Source organism: Rousettus aegyptiacus, unplaced genomic scaffold (assembly GCF_014176215.1).
Source record: "Rousettus aegyptiacus isolate mRouAeg1 unplaced genomic scaffold, mRouAeg1.p scaffold_m13_p_1, whole genome shotgun sequence".
NCBI lineage: Eukaryota > Metazoa > Chordata > Mammalia > Chiroptera > Pteropodidae > Rousettus > Rousettus aegyptiacus.
The window spans coordinates 163846295-163873701 of record NW_023416284.1 but is presented as its reverse complement, the minus strand read 5'-3'; the positions used below and the strand labels follow the sequence as shown (position 1 = coordinate 163873701).

At 34.5% G+C, this 27407-nt stretch overlaps 1 protein-coding gene across 2 annotated transcripts in view; it reads right to left on the bottom strand.

The window, feature by feature from the left end:
- Positions 1–27407, bottom strand: part of PDE7B (phosphodiesterase 7B) — a 276538-nt gene that overhangs the window by 172592 nt on the left and 76539 nt on the right. For both annotated transcript variants that reach the window (XM_036221959.1, XM_036221960.1), the window contains one exon: positions 18797–18857. In XM_036221959.1, the coding sequence (XP_036077852.1) occupies positions 18797–18857 (61 nt within the window). Of the gene's footprint in view, positions 1–18796; positions 18858–27407 lie in introns of those variants that run through there.

Sequence of the window (27407 nt, the reverse complement as noted above, 5' to 3'; positions counted from 1 at the left end):
GTGGCAGAGTTAAAATTCACACCAATGTCTTCTTAATTCTAATCTAGTGACCTTTTCAGTCTAACACTCCGACTGAATAATGTCACTACTTCCCGGGATCCAAAATAAAATTTTGATTTTGACACCACCTGGACCCTCATATTAGGGCTTTTAAACAGGCTCTCATGTTGTTTCTCATGTTGTTCTCTCTTCCTGGAATGCCCCTCTCAACAGCATTTGACCCCTCTGCAGAAAGGGTCTGTCTAAGAGAAGCCCCCTTCTCCTCTCTATGACTTTGCTAGAACTGCCGTAACAAAATACCACACGCCCAGTGTATTTCAAGAATCAGCCCTATCAACGCCATGTGGGATCTTGTTAGAGATACAGAATCTTGGGTCCCGTTGTGAACTTACTGAATCAAAATTAGCCTTTTAACAATATTTTTAAGTGATTCGTGTGCATTTTAAAATTTGAGAAGCACTTGCCTAGAGAACCCTGTAGGATCTCCTCCCACTAGTGTATTTGAATTCATCTTCCTACTGCTCTTCCTGTTCTTCCCGTTCTAGACTCTGACATTTTTGTCATTCCCACCACTTGCTCTCTCTCTGCCCTAAAATGTCTTCTCAGAGACTACTCAGTCTAAAAGAACGACTCCCCTTCTCCTACCACGTCACTTGTGCCCTCCTTATTCTGCTTCGTTTTAGTCTTTATCATTAACCTGAAATTGTACAAGTATGTGTTTATCTAATCTTCAGCAATAAAATATAAACTTCATGAGATCAGAGATCATATTTTATTCACCGTTCCCCCTAGGCAGAGAAGAATGGTTGACACATAGTAGATGCTCAATAAATATTTGCTAAAACAATAAATGTCTGTACTTTTGGTAACTGCTGATTCAATTAATTATTTTCTCTAGTAAAATACTCTTAGGCTACTGTCGATTATAGCTTGGTATTTTACTAATTCACAACTCAATTTCTCTGGGTTGCTTTTCTTCCTTTTTCACTCTATTTCCCTCCTTCCTTACCAAAATAGCCATAGAGTTCTTTTCTATTACATAGCACACTGAGAATGGGTGGAGTGATGCAGCAGGCAGCTCCTGTTAAACTCTCCAAAGCAACATGAAATGACATAGGCTGAATAATGACTTTATTGTATGGCAGTTACTGGCTAGAGCTTCTGGACTTGACTTATTAAAATCAAAGAAAAATTTGAAACCATCCAACCTTATTATAAAATCTTGGCCGTAAACTCAGCACAGATGGCAGCAACATTTTAAACTTTGCTTACAAACTAGGGACCTTACGTCTTCATCTGTGACACCCCTTTGCTCGCTAATGAACTATGGACGATCTGAAATATGATTATGTGTCAATGAGCTCTGATTCGTTCTTCATTAAAGAGAAGTTTTTTTTTTCAAAGTATCCCTAGAAAAATACATACATATATATGATGTATATTAAGAAGCTATTTAAATTGAGACAATGAATAATTTGCTTCAATATGAATTTAAATCTGTTTTAGTGTGGTCAAAAGACAAACCTTTCTTCAAAAGCCACAGTCTTCTGAATAGAATACTTCCTCAGGAGTCATTGATTTTCTCCTTCTCAACTACTTTGGCTTGGGGATTTGCCATCTCGGTGGGCCAAATGGCACCGGCTCCCTTTTAGTTACCAGTTTTGTCCTTTCTCCCATGACCTCTTGTAGCCTCTGTGTTAGTCTCCATCCTGCCACAAGCTTTCTTAGTGTCAGTACATGGTTTGAGGGATGCAGATAAGGTCAACCATTCAATCCAATATAAAATTAACCATCATTGATTTTTTTAAAAAAGTACCTTTTATTGTCATTATTTACAATAATGTGGTATATGATTTCTATTGTTAACCACCCATTCCCACACCTCATGTATCAAGAGAACCTAAGCTCCACTAGGGCAGGAATTTGATCTGTTTTATTCACTGTTGTTTTTCTGGTGCCTAGAAGAGTGTACACACTTGGGGGATACTATGGATGATATAGGGGCCACATATTAAACCTGCCGAGCTCAGGGGAGGCCTGCAGGGAGGGTCTTACAAACTCAGAGACCAAAAGAAACAACATAGGGATGGTCCGAACATAGAAATTCGTTAACTAAAAATTCCTAATGAGGCCTATAGCATCCTTAACAAACGATAATTTTTACCTACGTGAGTGTATCTATTATCTTTTTGCATCTAAGATAACACATCTTTGAAATGTCAGACTGATCTTCGTTTCCAGACCCCTCAGGGCACAACCATTGCAGCAGAGCACCAGACCACAGAAACCCTCGTTATCTTGCTCCCTTCATGCCATCTCTAAATGCTGTAAATGTTAATTATTAACTATCCGGTACCCACCAAAGTAAAAGAAGCACGGGTCTCCTCCTTTTACTTTTTATTCAATCCCAGAGACTTCTCTGCTTTGCTTCCTCCTGCCCCCTTAGCCTGCCACCAATGGATTTCACGTAATCCTCCTTATGTCTCCTTCTCTGATTCTACTGTAGAAAGTAAGCTGCAAAACTGCCATTCTCTGGAGCATTTTCTCAATCCATTGAGATTTTGCTTCCTGGCAATTGTTGTCAGTTTAGCCCAAATAAATTCATTAAAGTTTTCTATAGGTTTGGATATTTCTTACATTAACAGTACTCAATACCTATTTTTGTTGGACAAATCAGCACTTTCAGATCATGTAGCTATGGAATATTATATGATATGAGCTTTGAGTTAATCAGGCCTAGATTATAAGCCGAATGCCATACAAAACAATATTTTTCTTTCCTTATCAGTAATTTATAAATTGCACGTTAGAAATCTTAGTAGAGTGCTACTGTTCAACATGGCCCTTTGTAATGACAATGGTTATGGGTGCAATTTAAAAGCTAGATGTTTTAAGGAAGCCACTGAATTTTTTCCAGTGGATGATTCACTCAAAAATGGACCTAGAAAAAAACCTTTTTATTTGAAAAACAGATGGATTGCTAAAAGGGTCACACCACATTTTAATTTTCCTGTGAGAAAACAATAAACTAGATTACAGAGCCTGAAGAAAGGCTTGCCTGTCTCTTAGTTCTCAGAAAAGTTCTACTACAGGCTCCTGTCCCTGAACAACCTCTCAGAACTTCTCTATAAACAAAAGGATAGCAACTGCATACTGCTTTCAGGGTTTTCCTCATGTCTTTTTATTTTCCTTAAATTTTTTTCCATGTCATTTTCTTTTTCTTGTCTTATTCTTTCTTCTTTCTTTCTGTCTTTCTTTCTTTCTTTCTTTATTTCTTTATTGCTTCTTCGTTCTCATTGACCTTCACGTAACGTCAGAGAATTGTCCTGCCTGTAAGGTCATTGACTTTCCTTCCGTCCTTCCTTATTTATTTCTTCCTTCCTTCCTTCCTTCCTTCCTTCCTTCCTTCCTTCTTCTTTCTTCTCCCCTCTCTCTCTTTTTCTTTCTTCTTCTTCTTCTCCTCCTCCTCTTCCCTCTTCTTTTTTTAATAAACTTTATTTATTTAGAGTAGTGTTAGGTTCACAGCAAAACTGAGCAGAATATACAGAGATTTCCTATATATCCCCTGCTGGGACATATGCACAGCCTTCTTCCCACTATCAATATCTCCCACGAGAGTGGCATATTTGTGTTACGATCCGTGAACCTACATTGGCACATTGTTATCAGCCAATGACATTTATACTGGGATTCACTCATGGAGCTATACATTCTCTGGTTTTGGACAAATATATAATGAAATGTGTCTACCATTATTGTATCACAGAGTAGTTTCATTGTCCCAAGTTCCTTTTTTAAACATTTTTTTCTACTGTAAAAGTAATACATGCTGATTTTAGGAAAGCTTTAAATTGCAGAGAAAATATGATGAATTAAATAACGTTAATTTTTCCTATCACGAAAAATTATATACATATATACACATATGTATACAACTTTACATATTTGGGAAAACAATATATATGTAGTTCCTCACATAGTTTTACATCAACAGGATCTCCTTATATTTGAGACAGACTTTAGGACACACAGGGCTATTAAACATGTTTCCTTGTTTCTTCTTTGAATACCGAAAATAAACTAATTGGTTGTGCAAAATAATTGCATACATACCTTCATTCCCTTAGACAAACACTCTGTGCTTTTTAGGTCTCAGCTAAAGAGAAAGGAACAAAATAGAGATCTCGAACTTGGAGATGCGCAATTGTTGTGTGCGCGCATGTGTGTATACGTGTGTGAATGCATGAATGTGTGTCTATTACATGTTATGATTTTGAGAAAGAAGTTTCACAGTGTTTGTTTTATGTTGTTTCATAGTGTTTGTGCAATGAGCCCTCACCCCTCTCTGGTGCAACAGACTGTCAGCGTGTTTGTTCTGGAAGGCTTCAATTTCCCATGGAACCACAAACCTCAGTTACTTGACTTTCATATCATTTTGCAGCTTCTTTGCTATTTCATGGACTGTACATCAATGGGTGGCACTTTTACCTATGACACAAGGAACAGAATTGCTGGAGTTACATGCACTCTGCAAAGGGAGTGGCCAATCTCATAAAGACCATTTGTTAGGGGGAAGATGATTTTGTGACAGAAAATTCGATAAAAGCTCCAACTCATTTCCTACATGAAGCAACCAGAGTAGTGATTACCCCAAAGCACAGTTCACATTACAAAAACCTTTTCATTTATGTCTGGTTCACTACTGGAATAAGTTATCAAATTTTAGCACTTGTGAGGTATAAGTTCCGGTAATGCAAACAAACAATAAGAAACTATCTTTGTATCCTTAGAAATCAGAAAACAATCTAAAATCTCTCATTAGAAAACTAATAGTTATTTTTTGTTGAAGACTTGGAAAAATATAGAGACAAAAAGATAGAAAGAAAAATCATGCATGTTCCACGATTCAAAGAGCCAAAAATACTTCTTGTGTATTATAATCCTGTTGCTAGCCTCGATTGTGATATTGGCTAATGGTGACCTTCATATCTCTGCCTGGACACACTTGAAACTGAGCGAAACTGGCAAAAGGCAAAATGAAAATATTTTGCTGCTTCATTTCTGGAGCAACTGTGAATAAAATTCATAAGACAACACACAAAAATTAAATTTAGTCACCCTATCCCATATGATTTCATAGTAAGGAACTAGACTATTGATCTTTCAGAATTAGATGCCTTAATTAAAATTTTCACATTATAACTTCATGCATATTACTTCAGCTTGTAAAAATAATAGTTAATTGTATATTTTGTGGTAAAAGAAAAATAATAAAATTAATTATCTCAATAGTAAAGAACTTTTATTTATGAACCAGGTTTTATTTATAGTTCCACTGTGGGTGGAGAAGCCCTTATAAGATCATTTGTGAGACGTTTATTTCCAAGTGTTTAACAAAGAATACCTAATAGTTTGGTTTATATGGCAAACTCCATAAACTCATTAATATTCGTTGATAATCATCAAATACAATATACCTGTTTTATTACTACTATTATCAAACTAATGATTTGTTTACATAAATAATAATCATGACCTTTATTAGAGGCTATTACACAAAATGTTGTTTGTATTAAGTTAAATGATGAATTATGCATTCTAACTTTTACTGAGAGATAATTACCATGTTAAATCATTTATGGACTTTCATGCACAGCTAGCGAGAGTGTGAACTGGTACAGCTACTTTGGAAAACTATCTGACAGAATAGGTTGGAGGTGAATATATACATACCCTATGGACCAACAGTTGCAATTCTAGATAAATACTCAAGAGAAAATGTGTGATTTTGTGCACACACACACACACACACACACACAAGTACAACAATGTTTATAGCAGTATTATCTGTAACAATCCAAAACTAAAGATAGCCAAATGTTCCTTTTCACTATAACTAATAAATAAATTATTACAGATACACACAGAAGAATACTCTATAGTAATGGTCAGCAATCTTTTCCTATAACATGTTAGGTTTTGGGGACTACATGGTCTCTATCACAACTACTCAACTCTGCTAACGTAGTATGAAAACAGACATGTATATAAATGGGTATGGCTCTCTTCTAATAAAAATTTATTTACAAAAACAAGTGACAGGCCAGATTTAGCTCATAGGCTATAATTTGCTGACCTCTGTTCTGTAGCAAAAGAAACAAAAAAAGAATGAACTATAGCTATGTACAACAGCACATATGTTAAGTTAAAGAGGGGAGATAGAAAAAGGAATATACTCTTTGATTCCATTTATATAAATTTCAAAATTAGGGATGATGTCAGGAGTTAGTGAGTCAGTACAGAATGTATGGGAGGAAGTAAAAGGGAAACTCTATACTGATCTGATTTTACATGGATATGTTAACTTTGTAAGAAGTCATTGAGTTATATACTTAAAATTAGACATTTATCTGAATTTAAGCTATACTTCAATTAAAAAGTAAGAAAAAATATTCTACCTAAATAGACTAATAGTGAGAGAATTAGACATGCCCATAAACATGCAAGCTACAATTTCAGTTGTTGGATATAGGGCTATTGATAAATATAACCTTGGACACGTTTCATATTTGTTCATACTTAATAAAGTTAAATATATGAATTGAAAATTTTCTTTTTAAAAGGTGTTACCATTTAAAACTGATCTTCCAAGAAGCTTTACCTATAGAAAATTAAAAAAAAAAAATAGACATGCACAATTACATTGTTATGTTTTTTTGTTTGTTTTTAAATTGAATACTTCTCCATTTTCAACAGTATAATTGCTACAGGGGGAAAATCCTTTATATATTGTAATGGCCTAAAAATTTACACAATTCTGTGTGGTCACACATCTGTGACCTCACCCTGAACTCCTGCAGTTTAGGCAAGTGGACTAGGTTGGGAGAAGAAGTTCCCATCTCCTCTTATTTGATCCTTAAATCTGCTTTCAACCTTGAAGTCCTATGAAAGCAACATCTAAAAGAACTAAGACCTTTCAAACACTGAGGGATTTGCTTAAATGTGATGACCAAGTTCAAACCATACAAAACATGATCAGGGTTGTTCATATACTGTTACCCAGAGTCATCTCGGCATTTTGTTAGACGACCATCTTATAAACATGATCCATGAAAGAATCTTAAACTTTTCCTTAAACAAAATGAAAGAACAGACAGAATAAGAAAAGTTTTACACAGAATGGCAAGTGGAATTAATTAACAGACTCATTCTAAAAAGATATAGTGATTCAGGAATAGGATGTTAACTTTTCCTAAAAAATGTAGAAAATCTATTTTTGAATTCAATATGTGCTTTCAAAATGCTAATTACTTTTTTTCAAATATTTGATTTTCTAAAAGAAGATAAAATATTGAAATGCATTTTCTTGAAATTGCAACATAAATTTTAGAAAGTAGCTTGGCATGGTAGCTTTTCATAGATTTACTATACATATTGTAAAACTTCTCAGATTTGTGGGATATGATTGTCACCAAGCTATGGAATTCTATATAATTCTATTAACATTTTTGACAGTATTCTCTTGTATTTAGAAATGTGAGGGCTTCTTTCAAAATGAAACGTCTGTTTTCCTATGTACTACATAGAACAAGAGCCCCGGAATCCAGAAAGGAGGTAAAGATAAATCTCTTAATGTTAACTAGCTCATTAAGTTGCAAGTCATAAAAATTTAAAAACATTGACTGTGAATCAATGTATTAAACTCATATGTTGTTGACTAAAAGCAGATAAAAGAAAATTCTTTGCATTTGCTTATTGTTGTATATAACCTACTTAAAACTTGCTTAAAAGATCAATAAATTTGATAGTGTCCAAGATAGCTTCACAAGAGTTGAAACTTGCAGTAATCAGTTAGATGTGAATGTTTTGAGCTTTTAGAAACTGAGCTTTCTACATCACTAGTTGGTTGTCTCTTTGGAAATGACTTGGTAAGTTAATAAAGTATCTTTTGGCATTTAGATATGACAAAGAAATGTTATGGTTCAAAAAAGAAAGCAATTGATATAATGAGAACAAATATTTTTTTAAATACTTTAAAATTATCTTTTTGTGTATCTTTCATACTATATATAACTTTGTTTCATCCTTTGAAAGTTTTTATATTTTGTGAATGTTTATAACCAATACACATTAGAAAATATTATGTACTGATAGCTGACAAGGCAAATGGCTTGAGATTGACAGATTGGGACCTCTTAAACCACCCTGAATAGCTGGCCTACATGAATAATTTATCTGTTAAGAAGATATACATTTCTTTTGAAATCTAATTATAATCTATAGTTCTTCCAATAGAAAGACCAACATTGTTTTTGGGGCAAAACTTTTTATTATATCTGAGAATTTCTTGGGTATCTCAAATTTCCTGTGTCCAAAATTTAACTCATAATTTCCCTCAGCTCAAACTTGATCTCTTGTACTCTCCACTGAGGATGGGTGGCATCTCTTTCTATCCTCTATTCATTTAACTACATTTCCTACACTCAATCCATTGTAAAGCTCTATCATCCTCTCTCAGAGTCTCCTGAATCTCATGCCTTCTGTTTTCCCTGATTAGTATCTCAGTTTGGGCAGGGCTTATTATTTCTCACCTGATGATTGCTGTAGTGTCCTAAACTGGTCTTTCTCCAGTCTTGTTCTCCTCTAGTCTATTCTCTACTTTGACCAGGGGACCTTTCCAAAATGTGTATCTCACATTGTTGCTCCTCTGCTTAAATATCCTTCAATGGTATTTTGTCCTGTTATAAGGCCCTTTATAATCTGCCTCAGCTTCATCTTCATACTAATTATCTTATCATCTTTTTCTTCTTATTCTCGTCTCTAGGCATAATGACTTACGGTTTCTCTAATTGATCACATTAAACTTACTACACCTGCTGCTTCTCCTGCCTAAAAACGCCAATGCCTTTCCCGATGGGCCACTCTGCCCCAGGTTTACAGGGTTGTCTGTTGCTTCTCTTTGACACTCAGCTGCTTATCACCACTGCAGAAGCCCTCCTGGTACCACTCTACCCTCTCCTTTCCCGTAAGACCCTGCCACATTCTTATAACGCTTTATCCTGCTATTTGTCAATGTCTGCATAGCTGTTCATCCCCCACTAGATTGGGAGATTCTTGCAGGCAGGAACCACAACTTTGATGTCTTTGCATTCCTACTCTGGCACACAATATGCACCTACAAATCTTTGCTAATTGAACAAATTTTCTCAAATGTAGTCTTGCATGAAGAGTGATAGGTCTCATTCTCCCTGCCTTCAGACAGAAATTGAAGTAAATGCAAGACTGTCACTTCTATCACTTTTGAGTTTGACAACTTCGGTTCTGATGGTTGGCCTACTCTTATCTGAGCCCTGGCTCCCAGCTGCTTTCAAAAATGAGGTGCTTTATTACTGTGAAAATACTTCAACACTCCATGGAAAGCAACTGAGAAACTGGGACACTTATTTTCCTTATGGTAGGCAATACTGACTGCCAAATAAAAAATGTTTAAAGGCAGTAGGGTAATGTAGAAAGTTTTTTAAATCATGAAACTCAGGGTAAAGTATTTTTTTTTTTTTGTATATTCCTATAAACATAGAGAAGACAAAACAATAGGCCTCTTCTTGTTTTCTCAACACAATGTTCCATCTGCAGGAGAATAAGTTTTGGCAAAAAAGATTCTACCTGCTCATTATTACATCAGCTTTCAGAATACCCCTAGCAGAGGACTGGGAAACAGTAGTGCTCAAGAAATATTTGTTAATCACTTGTTTCTAATTGTTTACTTGTAAAGATAGGTTCTAATTGTCCACTTGTAAAGAACTACATATTTCTCATCCTGTAACCTAGGGTGATATACTTGGGAAACTGCCAATTATTTCATGTAGGAGCTGACCCATGCCTTGGCCGAGTTAGTAGATGGCTTTAAATGTGATACCAACCAGTCTTTGATACATCCAGGCCATGCCCTATAGTGAATATGTCTTTCCCACTAATGCATTATCATTCAGAAAATTTTGAATTCTTCTTAGGGGCCAGGTGGTTAGACACTGTTCCAGGTGCTGGACACTCAGTAATGAATAACATTATGTCCTTGCTTTCATGATATTTTCATTCTGTTTATGTGAGTGCGTGGTGAGGTATGGCTGGGACACAGTGATTAATAAATGAATGAACATAAAATATGTCATTTGTCGATAACTGTAATGAAAAGTAAAACAGGGCAAGGCCCTGGGTGAGTGATGGGGGTAATATCCCTGCCATCCTCCATGGGAACATCCAGGTTTTTGTCTGCTCTCTTTTGAGAGGTAGAAAATATCATTTATGAACATGCATATAGGAAGAGTGAAGTATGCAGACATATGATATGAATAAAGTGCTTTGTAAATGTAAGTGACAATTATTTCAAGTTCTTGAAAATTATTTCAAGTTAAGCAACTTAGATATTTTTTCTTTAAACATAGTCCTTAACTTTGAAAGTCAAGTGCACATCAAATAGTCCTTACGATAGTCTTTCTTTAAAAGCCTATGAGGATAGTATGCTGTTTTCTAGATTGCAAACGTACACTTGAAATTATCTATTTATTTAAAGCAAATTGAGATAGTCGAATATTCAAAATATACAAAATTATCATTTTGTATATACAGAATTACTAGTATTAAATGAAATGCAAGAACTTAGAACAAATTATTTGTTAGCATTAATAAAAATAAGAGAGTTATATTTCTAGTACTTCTAAAAGTTTATGGAATGCTTTAACATTTATTGTTATTTGATCTTCAACAAACCTAATAAGGCAGATAATAATATTTTCATTTCTTATTATTCCATTTTAGGGATGAGTAAATTTAAGTCTAAACCTTAAGTGATTTGCCTATGGCCATAGAGATTTTAGCTGGTGACAGGTCTTTAAATGCTCTGTTCTTTATGCTATACCACAGTGGTCTATTTTGATACCAAATATTATTTTGCCTTAAAACAGATTGGGTATTAATTTTTTAAAAAAAATTTATAGACCTCAAAATTGTCCACATATAAAAAACACAAACCGATGCCAGTGATAAGAGCAAAATATTAATATAAAAACTCCTAATTTTATTAGATGACAAAGTTCCAAAAAGTGAAAAAATATCAATTTTCTCTAGTACAAAATATCATAAATTAAAAATTATGACAATATTTTTTACTTCTGAAATAAAATATTATAATATTTGACATCAAGGGGAAAAGATAAAATTAACATGTATTTTTTTAAAAAAGCACATCAAACCTAGAATTTAGGTCATTGGATTCAAATATATATTGACTTAAAATTATTTAATTTCACAAGTATCTGGTTAACAGCTGTACTTAATACTGCCCAGTGGAAACTGTTTTATAGAGTATTTTATTTTATAATACTCTATAACTAAAAAAATATTCTCCAAATAAAAAAATTCAGAACTCTCTTTTATCTGATACTTCTTTTTAGAGCCAGTGATAGCAGTCAAATTGTCCATAATAAGGCCTCAAATTTCTTTCCAATTTATCCTTTCATTTTCCCTGTGGCCTGCCACCTCGCACTCCCTAGGTTTTTTTGTATCTCAGCTTTTGAGTATGGTCATGTATTTGTCTAGAATGCTATTTTCTCAGCTTTTGTATATCTAAATCCGCATGTCTTTATATCCCAGCTGTACGGACTCTCTATATCTTTTGAAGTCCCAACAAATTGAATTTATCATTTGACAATCTCAAGCTGGTATTGAAGATTCTGAGGTTCGGAGCTCGAATCTCTTCCTGGACTGTAAACCCTTTGAAGGCAGGATATGTGTCCCACTGGTCTTTGCAGTCCTAGCACCTAGCCTAGTATCTTGCAGATTTATTTGATGTCTATCTGTTGGATGCATACTGGATGAATGCCTTTGAGGCACTGCACAGTTTTGAAGAACGTATGAAATGTTTTTAAAAATTGCCTCCACTTTTATCCGTTTTAGCTCTTCTGTTGCTTTTCTAAATACTATTAATACCATCAATAAATAATTTATTATTTATTAGTTTATTATTGTATATCAATTATTTTCAATGATTTATTATTTATTTATCAATTTATTGATGCATAAACCAAATTTAAGGTATTATAACAGGCAACATCTTCCCACAGAACATCTCATTCTTTCACTATAACAACCCCTGGGCTAGGAAGGATAGATATTTTTATTCCCATTTTGCAGAAAAAACTGTAAATTGGAGCCTGAAAAATGAAGCAAAGTCTATGAATACACAGTTAATTTTTCAGAGGTAGAAGCAAGTCTTTCTATGCTTATGTTGGATGTTAATATAATATTAATTTTATGACATTCTATTGCTTTGAAAACTAGCGATCCCTTTAAATGATTTATAATAAACTTCAGCCAGAAATCTGACATTATAAACACTCTTTTCTGAGCCATGGCTAGTAATAAAGCATGTACTTTACATTCAAATGAGACAACAATCAGCATAAAAGGAATCACACGTGAATCAAAAGCAGGGCCATAGAAAATTTTAAATTAAGAAAAATTGAATCTTGATAAAGAACATAAAGAAATTAAGCTAACAAAATATCATAAATTGAGAATTAAGGCTTACTGTTTAAAAGAATTTTACTCTAAGAATAAAAAGAAAGGAGTTGTAAGAGGCACCAAGTTTAATCAGTACTTTTGTTTTTTGAAAGTTTCTTTTCCCAAGATTTATCATTTCATAGAGGGAGGTTACTATAGGAACTAAGAAGTGACTCAACATTGCTCATTTTGTATTAATTTCTTTAAATACTCTTAGCTGTTTGGACTCGACAGTTTCATTATACTTGAAAAGTAAGATCCATTTAGTAACTTGCCATACTTTATGCATTAACTGTGCAATGAAAGATCATTTACCTTCCACTTCCCTTTTCCTTTGATATCAGTTCATTACACCTAATTAAAGTAGAAGACTTGCTATATAGTTGTACACTCTTTGATATAGTTATATAAACTTTTTTTAAATTTTGAGCTTGAGAGAAATATTATAGTTAAATTTATAAAACAGAGGGAACTGAGGAGGTAGGAGTTTTGAACATGTGCCCTAAAAGTGAAGGAAAGAAGAAAGCAACATTTATATGTAAATAAAATTTGGTGCTTAACTTGATTGTCTACATTTGCCCTCCCTGAGGGAATTTTAAGAAATAAACAGTTAATACTTAGTGCAGCCAGCCCCATACTACATCTTTATTTACCTTCATACCCAACACAAACTATTCCCCTGAACCTAGAAATGATTCTCCATAAAATTCATAGGAGGTTCACTCCCACTTAAAACTGCATACATTCAGTGCTTCAGAATAACTCAAGGCAAATTTTACACTACGTCTTGTTTAATGACATGAGCCAGAAGCATAGCTTTGGCGAGGATGGCTTATTCATGGTAGTCGTGAGGTAGATAACCCAACTCAGAATGATCTGGAGGGCACAGACAGCGGTGGGAGAGAAGAGAACTGCAAATGGTGTTCCTGGCTAGTGACCCTCTTGCCTGTTTTGTCTCAACTGTGCTGAAACCAGAGCACAGCTAGGAGGTTCCAGGCAGGCACCCAAACCTGGAATACGAGTGGGCAGAAATGGAGATCTCAAGTCGGGGTGGGTGATGCAAGAGCTTGACAATTTAAAGCTGTGGATGTCTCAGTTTTGCCTCCACAGGGGATCTCGCTGTTGGGGTGGCATAAAGTCAGGGGTGAAGTTTTGGAGATGCAGACCTTACATATTTAGTTTTCTTGTTTGGAAATTTTGATTTATTCACTATTATATGTTACCTCTAAAAATGCCAACTACATTTCTGATTGGGGACACTTCGAAATGTAATAGTCTCTTAAAATATCAGAGAATCTTTATCCTATACTGTTGAAGATAGAAAGTTTATTAAGAAATTCTCCAGGTATTCTATTCATAAGAGCACAATCACAGGTTCTTCTTCGAGGCAGCAAGAAATTAACACCTCAGACAATGCGAAGTGGTGTTTTGCTGTTGCTGTATCAGTAAAGATGCCCTTTCTTGATGAAATACAAGATGTGGTCTCAGTTTTAGTGAATTCCATGCCCACGACTTGAATGTTTCTTGTTTGTTTTAAGAGAATAAACCATTCAACTTTACTTTTTTTCTTATCATCTTACATAGTACCTATTGCTGTGAAACAGCAGCCTTTGGGCTTCAGGTGGACACGTGCTAATGGTGGGTTGATCCATGTGTATTGTTATCCAAAATAATTTTATTTTGGTAACGCCTTTCATCTAAGATGTCCGAGGACTTTGTAAATGTTTCAATTAAATTTTGTGGTAATCTTCTTAAAAGGGCAAGTAGAAAAAAGTCAAAGCCTTTTTAGATCTGAAATTCTTTAGGGCACAATTTTCACTAAATGAGTAACTTAAGCTCATTAGACATAGTATTATCTTTGACACTCAATAAATATTTACTTATCATTTTTTAAAGGTAAAATGTACAATTATTCTTCCTATTTCATCTCAAACTAATAAAAAAATTCCATTCTCATGATTCCTTTATATCATTTAGTCCCATATCACTAAAAAGAGAGTAATCTAATGAAGTAATGAAGTCTACAAGCTTAATAATAAACTACCATTGCCAAGGATATATATATTTTAAAAGTGAGGCCACGTCTTAATTTACTTAGAATAAATGATTTAATTATGTAAAGTGCTTAAGATGGACTTCACTTGTCACATATTTAAGTGCTCAATTCATTATAATTAGTATGACAGTAGTAGTAATACAGAACTGATTTACATAACTATATCTATACTTTTTGAATTTTGGGCAATCTGGCAGATTTATTGGGGATGCATTTGGTAGCTAGAAATATATTCTGGCAGCTATATGAACCATACCATGTAATCTAGAAGAGATGGAAAGATGATCGATCCTACTTTAAGTCAAGTTAATCTACAGGCAGTAGTAGACAGTTTATTGCTGTCCTTGTTCTAGCTATAAGTTAATCAGTCAACTCACATTGGAACCAGGACAAAGTAAAATTTAGTCAAAGTAAAAGATGTGCTCATGTGCATAAAATCATTATGAGTTAAAAATCTATTCTAGTTACTAGATCAGGTAGATGCTACCATCAGATAATATTAAGGTACCTATAGTATCTAATTATTTGCCTTGGTTTTCTTATCTGTAAAATAAAATAACATTATCACATCTTGTTATTGTGAAAATTAAATAAGTTAATTGATGAGTAGGTCTGATGTGGTTGTGAGGCAGTTCCCAAACCCAAAGTTGGAACATATGGCTGGACTAAGGAACAATTTTCTGCTTATCTATCATCTATCTATCTATCTATCTATCTATCTACCTATTTATCTATCTATCTATCTATCTATTTATCTATCAATCATCTATCTAGTTTGTACCCTGAACTATTAGCATTTTTATGACATTTTTGTTGTTAAGAGAAAGGAATATTGTATATTTTAAATGGGTGTATGGATGCTATACTATGTTTATTGTTCATGTACTTCCTGTAAAATGTTTATTTTCCAATGAATATGTTATTTATTATAAAGCCACCATCTTAATTAAAAATAAAACACATAAGAGTTTCAACAGAGAGGTTTAAAACACTCGTACAAGAAAATAAGAAGGATCAGAAGGCTAAGAAAATATGGTGTCTGTTTTTTGTTTTTGTTTTTGGTTTATTTTTAAGTTATATGCAACCTTTGATTATTACCTGATTATTTTGAATTATAAATAATCAAGAACTTCCCCTGCCTCTCTTTATTTTGCTATCTGCTTTTGAGTAATCTCACCAATAGCCTAGGCTGCTGACATATCAGGTAGCCAGAGAAAATGAAGGAAGCTCAAATGAATCATTTTGCTCTTTGCTTGTGAATATGGTTCAAGATTGGAAAAGACAAGGGCGAAATTTTGGTGAAAGTTAAATTGAAAGATTATTGCTATTTACTGACATTACTGTTTTCTTCATTACTGTAATTAATCAAAAATTCTATTATTATAATTAACTGAAAGTTCTATTATCGTAATTAATTGGACATAGTTTAGTGGCTTAAATAAGATCTAAACACTAGACCTAAAACTTTATAGTTTAGAAACTTTCATACTTGATTTGGACTGCTTTTTATGTTGAGGTTAAGTGTATCACTTATATTTTCTATATCAGTTTTCTAACATATGTAATGACAAAAATAATATCAACTTCATTTCTTCAGAGAATATGATAAAGAGTTTCTGAAAAGCATTATATGAAAAGCACAAAAGATATATATAAAAGATATATTATCCCACAAGTACAAGTGATTATTTATTACAATGCAGCAATTTTATTACAAATGCTGTGTGGGTAATTGTGCTGACTTCAGATTAGTTAGTATTTCTCCTAGGCATTAGAAGTAAGAGCTTTGCATTGTATGTAAATTTTTAATAGTTTGCTTATGTAGCTTATCATCTCTAGTTTAAGAATTACAATGTGATAATTCTATATTGAGAAAATCCTAAAGGTTTCACCAAAATAAAAACCTATTAGAAGTGATAGATAAATTTAGTAAAGGAGCAAGATACAAAATTAATATTTAGAAACTGGTTGCATTTTTATGCAATAACAAATTATCATAAAAAGACTGAAAAACAATCCTATTTACAATTGCATCAAAAAATTAAAATACCTAGAAGTAAATCTAACCAAAGAGGTAAAAGACTTATACTCTGAAAATTATAAGACATTGAAGAAAAAAATTGAAGATACAAATAAATGGAAGCATATACTATGTCCATGGATAGGAAGAATTCACATTGTTAAACTGCCCATACTACTCAAAGCAATCTATAAATTCAGTGCAATCCTTAGCCAAATATCAATGGCATTTTTCACAAAACTGGAACAAATAATCCTAAAATTTACAGGGAACCATAAAGACTCCGAATAGCCACAACGATCTTGAGAAAGAAGAACAAAGTTGGAGATATCACAATACCTGATATCAAACCATAAATATTATAGTAATCAAAATAGCATGGTGCCAGCATAAAAACAGACATATAGATAAATGGAACAATATAGAGAGCCCAGAAATATACCCACACTTATAATAAATCTATGACAAAGAAAGCAAAAATATACAATAGGTAAAGTTGGTCTATTCAATAAATGGTGTTGGGAAAACTGGACAGACACATACAAACAACAACAAAAAAGAAAGCAGACCACCTTGTTACATCCTACACAGGGATAAACTCAAAATGGATTAAAAACTTAAATGTAAGACCTGAAGCCATAAAACTCCTAGAAGAAAACTCTCTGAAATTACTTAGTAATATTTTTTTCTGATAGATAGCTTTAAGAAAGGGAAACAAAATAGAAAATAAACAAGACTACATCAAACTAAAAAGTTTTTGCATAGCAAAAGAGAACATTTAAAAAAATGAAAAGACAACCTACTGAATGAAAGAAGACATTCCCCAGTGAAATATTCCATAAGGAGTGTATCCAAAATTTATAAAGAACTCATGTAACTCAACACCATAAAAACTAACAATCTAATTAAAAAATGGGCAGGAGAGCTGAATAGACATTTCTCCAAAGAGGACATACAGATGGCCAAAAGCCATACAAAAAGATGATCAATGTCACTAATCGTCAGAGATATGCAAATTAAAACCACTATGAGATATCACCTCGCAGCTGTCAGAATGACCAATGATCAATAAATTCACAAACAAGCATCTGTGAGGATATGGAGAAAACGAAACCCTCATGCACTGTTAGTAGGATTGCAAATTGGTGCAGCCACTATGGAAAGCAGTATGGAGGCTCCTCAAAACAATTAAAAATAGAACTACCTTATGACTCAGTAATTGCACTTCTGGATATTTATCCAAAGAAATCCAAAACACTAATTTGAAAAGATATATGTATCCCTATGTTCATAGCAGCACTATTTATAATAGCCAAACTGTGAAAAGTGCCCATTGGATAAAGAATGATACATATAGACAATGGAATATTACTTGGCCATAAAAAATAAAGAAATCTTACTGTTTGTGACAATATGGATGAAACTGGCAGGTATTATGCTAAATCAAATAAGTCAAATAGAGAAAGACAAATACAATATGATCTCACTTATGTGTGGAATCTAAAGAACAAAATAAATGAACAAATAAGATGGAAACAAACTCATAGATACAGAGAACAAACTGATGGTTGCCGGATGGGGGGGAAATTGAGGGATGGGAGAAAAAAGTGAAGGGATTAGGAAGGACAATTTGGCATTTATGAAATAGACACAGGGATGTAACGTTCAGCTTAGGGAATATAGGCAATAATATTGTAATAACCATGTATCATGTCAGTTGGGTACTAGACTAATTGGGGGGAATCACTTTGTAAATTATATAAATGTCTAACCACTATGCTGTACACCTGACTCTAATATAAAATAATATCGAATGACAACTATAACTGAAAATAAATAAATTTTTTAAAATTACATGATTCCTCTTACTTTTTCATCACTATTTCCTGAATACAAAACACCCTGTTCTATGTTATACTGATGATCTAAGAAAAAACTAGAAAAACTCAGAAGCGTGGGTCATAATATATTGACAGTTACTAAAATTAAAATTTTTTTTATCAAGCGTTCCCCATATAAGCCTATTATAGATATCTATAAACCTATAAAAAAGCATATAAGCCTCCTCAATACGGAATGAGAGACAGTCAGTAAGGCACCGGAATGACAATAAATTCACATGACATCAACATGCTTAATATATCTAAAATGAGAAGCCTTACCTAGCATGCAAACACATTTGACATTCTGATCAGGGTTTTCAAACAAGAGTTCACCACACCTCTGAAAGAAAAAGAAAGCCAGAATTATTTTAAGATTTCATACCAGGATTCCAAAGGCAACATGTTCATGCAACCTGACATTCTGGCATTATTCTACGCATGTTTTCCTTGGTTACCTGAGTCTAGGAACTTGTGTCATGAGCAGAGACATTCCTGGTGGTAAAATATTTGAGAGGTAAATTGGACTAGATTGTTCCTGCATGCCTCATGCCCCTGCCTAGGAGTGATTCTGTCTGCTTTTATAAGGAATCACTGCCAGAGATACACTCTGTATCTAATGGTTTCTATTTCAGTGGAAGATAAGCAACCTATTAGATCTAAGAATATGAGGTTAATCCCTCTCAAAATTGGCCCTTATACAGTGCCAATATTCTGAACTACCCACTCTGCAATCAAGCACAGATATTATCAAGCACAAACGTCAGTGGCCTATACTTAACTCTTTGAATTTGGGGGGAGGGGTGAGGAACAAATAAGGTAATGGTGAAAAAGTGGCACTCGTGTGTGCTTTTCTTGAACCCACAGATTAATGGAAACGTCAACTTTCTTATCTACGTCTTAGTTTTAACTTGCTCGTTACAAGTTTTGTGCAAGGCAAAATTCAGACATATAGTCAGTTATTTAAGAATAGTCCACATTTATGTATATGATTGACAAATGATTAGAACCTGAATGTATAAAGAAATCCTCTAAATCGATAAGAAAATAACAAATAGAAAAATGGATAAAGGACGTGAACAAGCAATTCATGGAAGAGGAAACCTGAATGATCAATAAATATAGAATATAGTCAATCATACTAATAATTAGGAACCAGAAAATTAAAGATAAAATGAACTCATTGGTGTAGTAAAACTTAGAAATCTGGTGATAACAAATGTTATAAAAAATGTAGAGAAATTAACTCACATATTGTGGGTTAGAATATAAAATGATAAATCCATTTTGGAGAAATATTGGCAAAATTTTATTAGGTTTCTACTTACTAAGTACTTGATTTCAACCTCAAAGTTGCATTATTAAATAGCAAGTCATCTTCTAGACCGATAACCAAAAAATTTTCACATACAGCTTTAATGCCTAGTTATAAAATCTATGAATAATATGTTCATTCATACCTTGGAATACCACATGGTAGTTAAAATGAATGAGTTAGGGCTACATATATATTATATATAATATATATTATATTATATATTATATTAGTATATATAATGTATATATATAATATATTATATATATAATATATATTATATATATTATATATTATATAAACATATATAATATATAATAGCCAGATATAAACATTCAAATTGTATAATGTTTAAATCTTAAAAATATATAATGTTCAAATCAGATAAACATATCTAATGTTTAAATCATGTAAAAAGGCTGTAAAGCAAAATCTATCTCCATTTTTTATGAATATCTAAAAATAATACATATTATTTATGGATACATTAATTTACAGAAAAAGCATAAAAACAGGCAATGAATAATGAACATCAGCTGAGGATAGGGGGAAGATACAGAGTGTAATGAAGCATTGGAAGGCATACAGGGATTGCCGACTGTTTCTATACAGTATTCCCCCCTGAACCACGGGGGATGTGTCCCACGCCCCCATTGGATACCTGAAATCATGGGTAGTGCTGAACCCATATTCACCTATGATAAAGTTTAATTTTTAAATTAGGCTCAGTAAGAGATTAACGATAACGTAATAAAATGGAACAATTAGAAAAATATGCAGTAATATATTATGTGAGTGTAGTCTCTCTTTCTGCAAACTAGCATAATTATTTTTTTATTCCTCACAATTTCAGGGACAGAAGATTTATTCTTACTGTAGATCTTAGCAACCTCAGCATATATTTTTTTTCTTTTGTTATTAAGTAAAACACTTTCACCTTTTTAAATTAAAGGAAGCACTTTAAGCTTCTCTTTGGCATATCTGAACTGCTAGAATCGTTGCTTTGGTGGTTTGGGGTCATTATTAAGTAAAAAAGGGGTTACTTGAACACAAGCATGCAATACCAAGACAGTTGATCTTATTATCAGGATGGCTAACTGACTAACAGACAGGGAGCAGATTCGGAGTGGGTACTTTGGATAAAGGGATGATTCACGTCCCTGGTGAGAGGGTGTGAGATTTCATCATGCTTACTCAGAATGGCACTCAATTTAAAAACTTATGAATTGTTTATTTCTGGAATTTTCCATTTAATATTTTTGGACCACAGTTGACCATGGATAACTTAAACTTCAGAAATCTAAACTACTGTAATGGTTCGTTACTTAAATTATTCACTGAACTGTTTTCTATGCTCAAAATATTTCATAATAATAAGAATTTCCCCCACATACAACACACTGAATATAAAAATTACATTTTGCATTCTGCTTCTTGGCGTCCATCCCTCTTGGGCTAACAGAGGACATTTAGTACCAAGATGGAGTGCCTGCCCCAGTAACTTGTTCTCACTACTTATTCCTTTTTCTTAGAAAGATTGAGTACTTGCTACATTTGCTCATTTTCTTCTCTCTTTCACTGCTTATTTAGTAAATTTCACTTCTGTCAGTCTTTATTATAAAATTTTTTGTCTATAGTTGGAAATCTATATACACTCAGAGTAGACTTAAGTTAAATGCAGGTTTTTGACTGGATGGGGCATCAGCACCCCAACCCCGACCTAGTCAAGGGTCAATTGTACTTAAGGGTCAATTGTAATTTCTGGGGAAAGCAATTCACATTGAAGATTTCACATTTTTCACCTATAATTAAGAAATCCTCTGATATAATAAGTGGCAGGTGGAGGGGGAAAGAATGACTCAATTACATTCACATCAACCCGTTTTATGGAATGGCCTACACTGTGCATAAAGACATGAACAATTGGCTCAGGGTCATGAAAAGGAAGCAACTCTTTGGTGAGTCAAGAGAATGGACTGCAGAGGAGGGAGACTGGGTGCACCTGAGGTTGCAAGAAGGCATTGAATATTAAATTGAGAGTATCATGAACTTTTTCCAGGTTACTCTGTTGATCTAAATATCATATATTTATCAAGCCATTTACTCTCTTCCTGCTTTACTTCTTTGTAAGTAACATGAGATACTAATATATGCCACAAAGTAAGATCAGAGAACAAACATGAGGATTAATGACCATGAAGTCTGATCCAATGATTGGTTCCTGTTCTCTTTGCGTTTTGGCAGAGGGTAAACCCTTTTAAATTGCTAGCATCCATTTCCTGCATTACCTGCTTTTTAAAGTGGTAATTTTAGGAACAAAAAGAGTAAATTATTTTTAAATGAAAAATCACACGTTTCTAAAATATTTTGAACTTTTCGGCACAACAAAGTGCTAGGAAGTTCTATCAATTCTTATTCTGGGTCCTAGAAGAAAATAATTCTGCAGTCCTCCCTTACTGTTTGTTAATGACAAAGCCCACACAGGTGCTAGGAAGCAAGAGCTTTCCTTCTTTTGCTGCACGAGCTTGCAGGAGATGTGGAAGTAGCATAACTTCTCACAGCTACCCAAAGGCCAAGGGCAGCCTTATTATAGTTCCCTCAAGGCAAATGGATGGGGGCGGGGGTGATGCCACGGGGGTCTTGATCTTCTTCCTGGACAGAAACAAACCAGGAGAATTTCTGAAATTCCCATAAAACATGCATTCCTTAACAGTCATGGCCTGCCAGGGTTCACTGACCACACAAACTAATGACCAAATAGCACAAGGAGGCATGGGTGTCCCTTCTGATGGCTGTAAAGCAGTATTCTTTCTTGTTTTCATTTCTCTGGCTGTCTGGGAAATGCTTGAGGCACTTCTAACTAGTTAATAGCTCTGCTTTGTAAAGTTACCTGAAGGGAATCTGATTGTTCTCAGGACTTGAATAAAACTTTTCCAGTGCTTTTTCCCATTGATATCCATATCTATGGGGCCTTGGCTGCCAGTCTGCTTGCTGTGCAACCTGGGATGATGACCCAGTTTGGGAAAGTAATTGGATTCAGCCATGGCATCGGAGTCTCAGAAAACTGCAGGATCTGCCATAGGGAAGATTCTCCCTTGCTGCTCTACCTGCTCATGCATGCTGGGACTCTCTATCCCAGTACCTTGCTGCTAGATGACCCTGACTTTGATCTGGTTCTGATCACCAGGCTTCTGCCTAATTCTCAGAATCTCATCTCTCCATAGGATCTCCATCTTCTATGGCTGAAATATTGAGACCAAATCTCCTTTTTTTTTTTTTTTTTTTTTTTTTTGTGCCAAACCAATACTGCCTTCAAATAATAGGATATAGTTATTGAAATTCCCACCCAAGGGGCTGGAACTCTGCTAGGGACAGGGAGATCCTTCTGACTTATGCTCTCCTTTCTTAGCGCATAAAATATACTGCACATAAACTCATGTATGTAATACCTATCTCCCTCTCAGACCATGAATAATCAAACTACTTTTATTGCTATATTCCAAACATGCTTCATTATTGTAATTCATGTGCCTTATACTTACTGGGCCCTTAATAAATACTTGTGGACTATGTAACATTTACTTAGCCCATAATATAGGTTAGGCACTGTTCTAAGTGTTATACATTTACCATCTCATGCTCTTATTATAAAACTCTTAAGAGAGTACAAAATTGAGGCATAGGAAACACTACTCAGCATAGAATACTCCTTTCCAATGAGTGAGGGAATCAAAACTGACAGCTTTCCTGATGCTTGACCACTGTACACAGATTCCCAGATATTGGCTAGTGTTGACTTACTCATTGCTTTGGCCAAGTAAACTATGTCTATTTACGTCCCCTTCTCTCATTCATTAGCCAGTAGCTATTTGCATGAGCTGCCACCTATTAGAGTGTAGGTTTTAGATTAGACTTATCCAAGTTCAAATTATGTTGCTGCCTCCACTTATCTACTATATTATCATGGGCAATTTATTCAGTTTTGCAAAACTTGCTTTTCTATTTGTAAAACACAATAATATTATTTACATCATAGTATCATTGCAAGTTTAGTTTTTAATTCATTAAGAACAAGAATGTACTGATTTAAATTACTACAGATGAGATTATAATGCAAAAATACAAATTAATAAATCTAACTCATTTGTTAAAGTTCCATTTTAATTTTCATGTTATTATTTAGAATTAAAAATGAAGAAATAATTCTAATTTTAAAAGTCAGACTACTTCAAAAGCTGGTTGTCAATTCTTATTTATTAAGAATTTTCTATATTAAATATAAAATTTGCCATTTAGTCAGAAAGAACAAGAGGGATTTTATAAATATCACATCTATCTTAGTATTTTAATTAAAAATATTTAATTTCCATGAACTAAATTATATATTCCAGCAAAATGTGCAATAAAAAATATTTCTCTTCAATAAACTGTATTTTTTCATTACTTTAATCATAAAAATTAGTTGTGAAAAATTGACATTACGAATAATTTTAAAAATTACACTAAAATAGCAAACCTCTTTTTCTAAAGAAAAGAATTATATATGAAATGACAATAATATTCAAATATTAATAATAGTACCTATTACAGTTAAAAGAAGCAAAAAACAAATTAAAGAGAGTGATAAATTCACACATTGTTCATTTGGCAGCACTTTCAGCTTTCTTAAACCAGTTAATGTTTTTTCTGCTTCAAATAAGTTTTCATACCCTTTATTTTTCTGAATATTTGCTATCACTTACATGTAGTCTATCAATAGCCCTCCAGCAACTAATCTTTTTAGAGCAGGTGTCTTGATATCTTTGGATGGGAGGAAACATTAGCAAAACCCCAAACAGAAAACCTTGTTGATTGGAGGTTTGGCCTAGTGTCAGCTGAGGCAATAACTATTTTCTGAAAGAAGATAGTGTTAAATATTATTAGCAAATAATTAACAAACTGATTCTTTGATTATTTCTTTCATATCTTTATAGCGTTTCTTTTAGTTTTTAAAGCAGAAAGGGATTTAATACATGGAATTAGGTGCTTGCAAAATCATTGGCAGATCAGGATAAAGGATGGGCCTCTAGGAAGGACTCAGACAAAAATGCAGAATTGGATTATGAGGGACCGTAACTGGAAAAGTGGAGAAGCAGGAGGCATCACTGGAGTTCTTGACTTTAAGGACACAACACCATGGCAATGACCTAGGGGTTAGAAAGCTGTTGGCACAGTAGCTTCTTGACACCCGTGTTCTTAGTGACCAAATATTGCATGCTACTGCAGAAATGCAGAAAAACCCAACAGCTCCCTGACTATGCTTGACAGAACATTAAAGCAAAACAAAACAAAAAGAGCCCCTGATGTATAGACTCATTTTGGAAAAAAAAAAAAAAAATTAAAACTGAGTTTGCTATCCTAAAAAGGTACTAACCATGGTCACCTTTTGGTGGAAAGTGAAGTACATCCTGCTGGTGCCAAGAACAGAGACAACTTGGAGTGGGCAAGTCTTTATTCCAGGCTGCCTTCACCTTCACTCTCACCCCGACTTTAAGTAATTCAGTTCTGCAAGTTTTCCATACAAGAATTTTTCTAGCGAGGTTTTAATAAACAAGGCAAATGCCTATATGACAATGCATCTGTTTTATTTGATCACCCCGAATCCCTAAGTATCTAGCGTGATGACTAATGCATAATGGGCACTCCCAGTGTTAATTAAATGAATAAACAAATAATTCTTTACTGAAATTATGTTGAGATATAGGTGAGATTTGAGATTGTCTGGGGTAGCACAAGAAGAATTTTTTTTTTTTTTTCTGGAAATTTATGTGTATACGCTAGGAAATGCTGCCATTAGATGCAGCCATGTGATATGGAGCTGCCATGGGGTGATGAAAGGGAAACCTGACATTGAGAAGACATTTAAAAACATCTGGGTCACTTTCCATCTCACATTTTCCTCCAACAAAGAGCTGACTGGTACTAATTAAAGCCAGACAACCGTCCCCCCTCCCCCCGCCCCAGAATATAGACCTAGAGAAAAAATGGTTTAACTCTATAGAGCATCGAAAGATAAGTTCTGTTAAGAGACTAAATTCCCTAAAGTCTCACAGGGCCTGGAAGCTCGGAATTCCGTTAATGTCTATCAGACGAGTGAATGAATAAACGAACATTCAAAAAGACATCAACATTGAGTCCTATTCTGTGCAGGCGCTGTGTCCTGACTATGGATACAAAATGAAATGAGATTTAGGCTAGATCCTGGCCTCAGGAAGTTTATAGCCTGGTCTGAAGTCAGAACACAGAAGGCCATGGGCACCCTCAATGATGGGTACTCACTACCTGCCTTGGACAATTGGAGATGACTTCCAAAAAGAGATGGGCCTGTCTGGAAGATAGCAAAGAGTTCAATGGCAAAAGAGAGAGGGCCCATCCAGGCAGAGGCAGCTGCCTGTGCAAAGCCCCCAAACCCTTTTAGGATCCTTCAAGGAGCTACCAAGGAGCAAAGCTGTGATGGATGAGGTTAGAGGGTTTAATCAAAACAGTAGTCACAGTTGAGGTTGGAAGACACTAGGGGCCAATAGTGATTTGGAAAAAGAAATGCTGAGCTGGGCTAGAGAGGCTGGATATGCTTTTGAAGAACTGGAATGCCTAATGAATTCTTTTAGCATTGTAACAAACAATTATAATACGATGTACAATGGTACCAGATACCCCTCGCCAATGGTATTGGCTGCAATCTTTTTGTCCATTTCTACCTTAGAATGTGTATCAAGCCTGAGTTGTTCCTTATTTCTCCTTCTTGGATTATTACACATAATGGCCGTGACCAAAAGAACAAGCCCTAACCACATAGTTGAAATCTCATGGGGGCCAACTTCTGCTACTGCCGGAGCCGTTGGCACTCAGCTTTGAGCACATCACAATTTCCCCAGCTCCTGGAAGGTGTGATTTCAGTCAGAGTCTCCTACTTTACAGTGGACCAAGTCTCATCTACCATGTGGGTGGCAGAGCCAGGCCTTAATCTCCAAACTCTGTGACAGCCCTTAGCAGTCTGGTGCCAGAGGACAGCAGCTTCGGAACTGGGGCTGATTTCAGCTCGAGCTCATGTTTTCCTTTCTAAGTTTTTCCAGCGAAAGAGCAGATTTCCATCTCATTGCAGGCTGTTAAAACGTCAGACTAATAAGTTTTCAACAATCTGTCAGTGCAGATCTCCAGCGGCAACCTGGCACTGTCTTTGATTCGGGGCCTCATCATCCAACCCAGTCCTCAGCCAGTCAAAATAAGAGACACACCAGCAGAAGAAAAAAAAAGATAATCACCTCAAGTCGAAATTCTTAACAAATCCATTGTCGCCAACTGTCAACAGCAAATCTGTGGGCTGCATAACCTGAGGTGACCCTTCAGGAAGGGCCATCTCTCATAAACCTCTAATTAGCTATGGGTAGAAGTGAGTTGAAAGATATTAGTGCTGTTGCTATTGGAAAGGAGCCTACCAGCTTTTAACAGCTTTGTTTTCTTCTTCAGTCAAAGAACAAAATGTTAGCTTAATGGCGTATGCTTTCTATTAGAGAAGTGCCAGCAGCAGCAATCTCCAGA